Genomic DNA, 8,477 nt, shown 5'->3' on the forward strand with positions numbered 1-8,477 from the left:
AAACAACAGAAAGTGGTTATTAATAATCAGAGTTTTGTCCGAGCCAGGTTTAATAGCCTGATGGCTGTGGGGAAGCAGCTATTCCTGAACCTGGTTGTTGCAGTCTTCAGGCTCCTGTACCTTCTACCTGAAGGTAGCAGGGAGATGAGTGTGTGGCCAGGATGGTGTGGGTCTTTGATGATACTGCCAGCCTTTTTGAGGCAGCGACTGCAATAAATCCCCTCGATTGAAGGGAGGTCAGAGCCGATGATGGACTGGGCAGTGTTTACTACTTTTTGTAGTCTTTTCCTCTCCAGGGCGCTCAATTTGCCGAACCAAGCCACGATGCAACCGATCAGTATGCTCTCTACTGTGCACCTGTAGAAGTTAGAGAGAGTTTTCCTTGACAAACCGACTCTCCGTAATCGTCTCAGGAAGTAGAGGCGCTGATGAGCTTTTTTGATAATTGCGTTAGTGTTCTCGGACCAGGAAAGATCTTCAGAGATGTGCACGCCCAGGAATTTGAAGTTCTTTACCCTTTCAATCATAGTTGATATAAATGGGGCTGTGGGTCCCCCTCTTACTCCTTCCAAAGTCCACAATCAGTTCCTTAGTGTTGCTGGTGTTGAGGGCCAGGTTATTGTGCTGGCACCATATGGACAGTTGCTCGATCTCCCTTCTATATTCTGACTCATCCCCATCAGTGATACGCCCCACAATAGTGGTGTCGTCAGCGAAATTGATGATGGAGTTCGCACTGTGGTTGGCTATGCAGTCATGGGTATAGAGTGAGTACAGCAGGGGGCTGAGCACGCAGCCTTGAGGTGCTCCTGTGCTGATTGTTATCGAGGCTGACACATTTCCACCAATACGAACAGACTGGTCTGTGGATGAGGAAGTCGAGGATCCAGTTGCAGAGGGATGCGCAGAGACCCAGTTCTGCGAGTTTGGTAACCAGTTTGGAGGGGATGATTGTGTTAAATGCCGAGCTGTAATCAATGAATAACAGCCTGACATATGAGTTTTTGTTGTCCAAGTGGTCCAGTGCGGAGTGGAGGGCCAGCGAAATCGCATCCACCGTTGATCTGTTGTGGCGGTAAGCAAACTGCAGTGGATTCAGGTTTTTGTCGAGGTAGGAGTTGATTTGCTCCATGATCAACCTCTCAAAGCACTTCATCACCACCGGCGTTAGTGCCACTGGTCGATTATCATTGAGGCACGTCACCTTACTCTTCTTGGGCACTAGTATAATTGATGCCCTTTTAAAGCAGGTGGGGACCTCAGACCTCAGAAGTGAGAGGTTGAAAATGTCCGTAAAAACTCCAGCCAGTTGGTCCGCACAGGTTTTTAGAACACGACCGGGTATACCATCAGGACCAGGTGCTTTTCGGGGGTTCACCCCTCTGAAGGATTTCCTGACATCGGCCTCTGTGACTGAGACTGAAATGCCATCACAGCGAATGGGGGATCGGGAAGGCACATCAGTATTCTCCCTGTCAAAGCGTGCGTAAAACGCATTGAGCTCGTCAGGGAGTGATGTTACACCGACATTTGAGCTGCCTCCTGGTTTCATCTTGTAGGAGGTGATTGCATTCAGGCCCTGCCACAGCTGCCAAACATCTGTCTCATCCTCCAGTTTGGAGCAGAAGTCCCTTTTGGCATTTTTGATGGTCTTACCAAGGTCGTATCTGGTCTTCATGTAGGCCACTATCATTGGAGGTGAATGCCCTGTGTCTGGACTTCAGGAGAGTGCGGATCTCAAAGTTCATCCAAGGTTTCTGATTGGGAAACACTCGGAAGGTTTTTATAGGGATGCAGTCCTCCACACATTTCTTTATGAAGTCTGTAATGACTGTGGCGTATTCGTTCAAGTCCGTTGCCGAGTCCTTGAACATTGTCCAGTCTACAGACTCCAAACAGTCCTGGAGTTGTTCTTCTGCCCCCCCCCCCGACCAGCTCTGTACTGTCCTCACTTCTGGGGGTGCGCTCTTCAATTGCTGCCTGTAGGCAGGAAGAAGCAGCACCCCCAGAAGTATGGTCGGACTTACCGAAGTGAGGGCGAGGGATAGAACGATGGGCATTCTTAATGGTGGTGTAGCAGTGGTCGAGGGTGTTAGGTCCTCGGGTGCAGCAGGAGACATGTTGGTGGAAGTTGGGGAGTGATTTCTTGAGGTTCGCCTTATTAAAGTCCCCAGCAATGGTGGTAAATGCCTCTGGGTAAGACGTCTGGTGTTTGTTGACCACGGTGTGCAGCTCCTCCAGTGCCAGACGGACATCTGCCTGGGGTGAGAAATAGACCACGGTCAGGATAACGGAGGTGAATTCTCTCGGGAGGTAGAAGGGACGGCATTTCATCGCCAGATGTTCCAGGTGTGGAGAGCAGATGTTGGATAGAACTGCCACGTCTGAGCACCACGCAGAGTTGACCATGAGGCAGACGCCCCCGCCTCTCTGTTTCCCAGATGCCAGTGTACGGTCCATGCGGTGGATGGAGAACCCTTCAGGCTGGACCGCTGAGTCTGGGGAGCTGGGGGTGAGCCATGTCTCTGTGAAACAGAACACAGAGCATTCCCTCAGCTCCCTTTGATAAAGCAGCCTCGCCCTTAAGTCCTCCACTTTGTTTTCAAGGGACTGTACATTTGCCAGTAGGATAGTAGTGAAAGGGGGCCGAAGTCCCCTGCACTTCATTCTGACCTGAAGTCCTGCCCGACGGCCACGTTTCCGGACACAATGGAGGACTCCCCTTTGTTTCCAGGTACTGTACTTGCTGTACCTGCTGTTTCTGCGAACCTGCGCTGTAACGGGGATTCCCTCACAGACGGCAGCTCCAGCTTCGTAACGAACGGGGGTTCCCTCAAAGCCGGCAGCTGCAGCTCCGTTGTTCCTGGTAGATCCAGCCCGTCGGCTCCGGGGGTCATCCCGGGGTCTCCAGGTACAGTATCTGTGATCCACAGTCGGGTCGGGAGTTCCACGGCCAGCGTGGGAAAATTTAAAGTCCGGGGTTCCCGCAACTGCGGGAGATCGCGGAATTGCGAGAGCCTTGAGGTGCTCCAGCAGCTTGTCCGAAACGGCACCGATTTCTGCCGTTTTTCTGATCCAGGTAAGTTGTTGGAAGTTGTAGTTGAGCAAAAGTCGCCGCAGGCAGGCGCCATCTTGCTGCTCCATTTCCTGCTCCAGTAGCTAATTTCCATCTTTCGTCCCTTTGGCAGGTTGATTTTAAATAAACAATTTAAACACATCACAACACAATCAATAAGAGAAAAAAAAAACCAATAAAATAAGAAAAATAGCAATAAAGAGTACAATAAACAAACAGACAAACAATGCTGCTTTTGACAGACCAGATAGCGGTGGATAATCTTAAAGTAGATTATGAGTGCAGTATTGATTTTCCAGTATTTTCAGCCATCATGCTGAACGCAAATGCACACTCCAAGTGCATTATTGTTTTCTATTTATGTTAATATCAGCATTACCTTCAGGTGACATGGGACCAGGAATGTTCAGCATCATTATTGTAAACCAACAGAGGTTGGAAATCTGAAATATAAACAGAAAACTGGAGATGCTCTGCCGGTCAGGAAGTCTGTGCAGAGAGAGTTGATGTTTTGGAGCAATGACTTCAAGGTCATCGACTTGAAACTTCCACTCTGCTTTTCTCTCTCTCTGGGTGATGGCCTGGATTGATTAGTATTTCTAGCACTTTCTGTAGCATTTCACAAGCTGCGTGTCTGCCTTAAACGTTCTTTTTTCAGTGTGCTGCCACAGTGTATTTCATATTTAAACAGCAAGATTTTCATCGGTAATTTACAAATTCAAATCGCAGAAGAAGTCTGCAATGACACATTTCCACATAGGGCAACAACGATCCTCATCAGGATCTGAATGCCATTTAAAATACATACATCTTCTGATTACAAAATACTGAGTTCAACTTTCAGTCATTTCCAGTTTCTGCAGAATTTGTTTTCTAAAACTCATTTTGCCTGAAGCACCATCCATAAAACTGCCAATATTTGCAATTAAATAATGAGCTTGGCAAGTTTCTGTTAACTCATAAGAAGTTTGTTCAAATGCTATCTGTTTTCTTGGGAACACTGTGTACTCTTTTAACATCTATAAAGATTATAATATTGTCTTGCTAATAAACCCACTCCAGTCAGTCATACACCACGCCTTTCATCCCAACTAATCCAACTGAACTCATCCCATTTGCCTGTGCTTGGCCCACATCCCTCTAAACCATTCCTATACATGTACCTGGGCTAAATGTATTTTAAACCACAGCATTGTAGCTCCAGAATCAAGAGAGTCATGTTTATTGTCATACAGTGCCCTCCATAATGTTTGGGACAAAGACCCATCATTTATTTATTTGCCTCTGTACTACACAATTCGAGATTTGTAATTAAAAAAATCACATGTGGTTAAAGTGCACATTGTCAGATTTTAATAAAGGTCATTTTTATACATTTTGGTTTCACCGTGTAGAAATTACAGTTGTGTTTATACATAGTCCCCCCATTTCAGGGCACCATAATGTTTGGGACACATGGCTTCACAGGTGTTTGTAATTGCTCAGGTGTGTTTACTGCAGGTATAAGAGAGCTCTCAGCACCTAGTCTTTCCTCCAGTTTTTCCATCACCTTTAGAAACTTTTATTGCTGTTAATCAACATAAGGACCAAAGTTGTGCCAATGAAAGTCAAAGAAGCCATTATGAGACTGAGAAACTAGAATAAATCTATTAGAGACATCAGCCAAACCTTAGGCTTACTAAAATCAACTGTTTGGAACATCATTAACAAGAAAGAGAGCACTGGTGAGCTTCCTAATTGTAAAGGGACTGACAGGCCAAGGAAGACCTCCACAGAGGAATGACAGAAGAATTCTTTCTATAATAAAGAAAAATCCTCAAACACCTGTCCGACAGATCAGAAACACTCTTCAGGAGTCGGGTGTGGATTTGTCAATGACCACTGTCTGCCGAAGACTTCATGAACAGAAATACAGAGCACACTGCAAGATACAAACCGCTAGTTACCAACAAAAATAGGGTGGCCAGGTTACAGTTTGCCAAAAAGTACTTAAAAGAGTAACCACAGTTCTGGAAAAAGGTCTTGTGGACAGATGAAACAAAGATTAACATATCAGAGTGATGGCAACAGCAAAGTGTGGAGGAGCGAAGGAACTGCCCAAGATCCAAAGCATACCACCTCATCTGTGAAACACGGTGGTGGGGATGTTATAGCCTGGGCATGTATGGCTTCTGAAGGTACTGGCTCACTTATCTTCATGGATGATACAACTGCTGATGGTAGTAGCATAATGAATTCTGAAGTGTATAGACACATCCTATCTGCTCAAGTTCAAACAAATGCTTCAGCTCTGGCCGGCAGGTCATGCTACAGCAAGACATTGATCCCAAACATAATGCTAAAGCAACAAAGGAGTTTTTCAAAACTAAAAAATTGTCAATTCTTGAGTGGCCAAGTCAATCACCTGATCTGAACCCAATTGAGCATGCCTTCTATATGCTGAAGAGAAAACTGAAGGGGACTAGCCCCCAAAACAAGCATAAGCTAAAGATGGCTGTGATACAGGCCTGGCAGAGCTTCACCAGAGAAGACACCCAGCAACTGGTGATGTCCATGAATCACAGACTTCACGCAGTCATTGCATGCAAAGGATATGCAACAAAATACTAAACATGACTGCTTTCATTTACATGACATTGCTGTGTCCCAAACATTATGGTGCCCTGAAATGGAGGGGAAGATGTATAAACACTGCTGTAATTTCTGCATGGTGAAACAAAAAATGTATAAAAATGGCCTTTATTAAAATCTGACAAGGTAGAACAAAATGCTGGAGTAACTCAGCGGGACAGGCAGCATCTCTGGAGAGAAGAACAGTCTCGACCTGAAACATCACCCATTCCTTCTCTCCAGAGATGCTGCCTGTCCCGCTGAGTTACTCCAGCATTTTGTGCCTTCCATCTATCCATGATCTCTCCTTTATCTGAATCCACTTATCAACTTGCTGGTATCAGCAACCTCTTATTTCCACTTTTTACCTTCCAACCTGCACCTTCCCCTCCCCCAACCTGGTTCCATCGAAACATTTGTTTCCTCTTTCTTTAAGTTTATACCCAATGACCTCACTCTTTCCCACCTCCACCTGAGTCCATCTGTCCATCATCTCTCTCATCATCTGATTCCACATATCATATGTTCGTAAGTGATAGGAGCAGAATTAGGCCTTTCAGCCCATTAAGTCTACTCCGCCATTCACTAATGGTTAATCTATCTTTCCCTTTTATCCCCATTCTCTTGCCTTCTCCCCATAACCCCTGACACCCGTACTAATCAAGAATCTATCTCTATGTATACTCACTTTTTTCTCGATTATTATTTACAGTGTACTATGTTTACATATTCTGTTGTGCTGCCGCAAGTAAGAATTTCATTCTTCTATCTGGGACATCTGACAATAAAACACCCTTGACTCTTGACTCTGCCTTAAAAATATCCATGGAATTGGCCCCAGCCTTCTGTGGCCCTCCGTCTCACCTCTCTTCATTGACTATTCCCCTCTGCATTCTGTCCAATGCAAAGTCTCGACTTGAAACATTCACTTTCTTTTTTTCTCCATTGCTTGACAAACCAACGTTTTTCCAGCGGTTTATATATTTTTTTCACAAAACATGCACTTAATCAAGTGGCCTGGAGGTAGTTGACTGTCAACAATCTGATCGGTTGTGTTCTCAGTGGGCAATTATTATCTCCTTTGTAAGTTTGTAGGACAAATGGCAGATGCCAAGCAACACTGAATACTACCCATCAGTTACAAGTGCTTTGGTGATGTTGAGAGTGAAACATTATTTTGTAACTATGATGGGGATGGGTTGGCATCTGTTTTTAAATCAAATGTGTTTTTCTGCAAGTTTCATAAAGACCTGATTAGATGAAAAAAAATGATGTGAACTGTTTGCTATTAAACACATTATGATTATTAAACATATCCTTGCATATTTAGCAGTTAAATTCAATGTTATACATTACCTGAGTTACTCATTGTTCTTATTGTTTTAAGTTCAATGTCTATTGCTGCAAGTCTTGTAAGTGAAGATACGAAGACGAGGTTCTTGAACAAAATGGGTCAGCTCTCCACTTCGGGGGCAATGTTGGCAAATGTATTCCAGAGGAAGAAATGAATTGAAGAAGGTTCATAAACACTAAACTGACCTCTTATGGGTCACATATCTTGTACTTGAAGTAAATTAACTGCCTTTTTTTTAAAAAACACATTTGTTTTGCTAATTATTTTATCCTAACTTCCAAAGATATTTGCACTTAATATTTTTGTGTGTATGTTGCAGTTTCTTGTGTGCTGGGTGTGGAGATGACTGTATTGGTGTCTATGTATTTTGTCCTATGCTGTATCCAGTATTTTCTTCTGTATGGGCAGTTTATTCTCTTTATTCTGTAATTAGAATTTGAACAGTAAAAACTTGTATTATACACTGAAGCACTATATCTTTAACTTGGATATAATGTAAATTTCACATTGGTGTCAAAATAATGAAGTGTGAACCATTTATGTATTTAATTATGCGGGATCCATTCAGACTACTTTTATTGCCTGGATTCTTGACTGATTTTAAAAAGTCACCAGCATATTCCTGTGCCTTCCGATCAGAAGAAAGCAGACTACAGCATAATACATGACCTGGGAAATTGTCGCAGCTGTTATATACCTTGATGTTTCTTTTCAATTGGAAATATTTTCTGTTTTGTTGCAGCATAATGATTATTACTTTGCAATAAGCAGTTAAATAATTCATCTATGCTAATGAAGAAGTTACCATTTTTCAGTTTAATTTTACATTTGTAAAATCAGGAATGTGAATTAGAGTGTCTGTTTTGTGATGTTCATATAAAAGACATTACAGAAAGGCTGTGTATATTCAATCCTTGCATTGCTTTTAATTCAACTTGGTTTTAATTGTGACCAAGAAATGGTGGTTACATTTAACTGAAAAATGTACCAAATTTAAATTGCATGAGTGTACTGTTTACCTACAGTGCAATAAGTTCCTTGTGTACAGTTGAAGATAATTATATTTCACTAGCTGAAAGGTTTATGTAATCTTAATGTACATCTACAATGTTTCTTTGTGCTAGTTATGAACAAATTCATGCAAAACAAATGTGGGCTAAGCATTCAATAATGTAATTTTAAATAGTTTCTGTAAATGGGATTGAAACAATAAATTTCTTTCTGTGCCACTTTACTTTTGTGACAATACTCAGTTTGTGGGTGAGGAATTAACCCACTCACAAGAATAAAATTGTAAAGCTTTGGAATGTTATTAGTTTATTATAGCAGTTTTTAACTGAACTTGTTAAGGCGGGAGTCTATGAAACAGTCTGCAAACATTGCTGTCTATATAGCAGTCTATCATTCTCTATTTTAAAGAGTCCCATGATGAAGCCA

General features: G+C 42.8%; 1 protein-coding gene across 4 annotated transcripts in view; it reads left to right on the forward strand.

Moving 5' to 3' along the window:
• The window catches only part of relch (RAB11 binding and LisH domain, coiled-coil and HEAT repeat containing), a 138,004-nt gene extending 129,730 nt beyond the window's left edge, over positions 1-8,274 (forward strand). For all 4 annotated transcript variants that reach the window (XM_055658459.1, XM_055658434.1, XM_055658443.1 and 1 more), the window contains one exon: positions 7,074-8,274. In XM_055658459.1, the coding sequence (XP_055514434.1) occupies positions 7,074-7,194 (121 nt within the window). In that variant the 3' untranslated portion in view covers positions 7,195-8,274. The remainder of the gene's footprint in view (positions 1-7,073) is intronic.
• The last annotated feature ends 203 nt before the right edge of the window (positions 8,275-8,477 follow it).

This window comes from Leucoraja erinacea, chromosome 2 (assembly GCF_028641065.1).
Source record: "Leucoraja erinacea ecotype New England chromosome 2, Leri_hhj_1, whole genome shotgun sequence".
NCBI lineage: Eukaryota > Metazoa > Chordata > Chondrichthyes > Rajiformes > Rajidae > Leucoraja > Leucoraja erinaceus.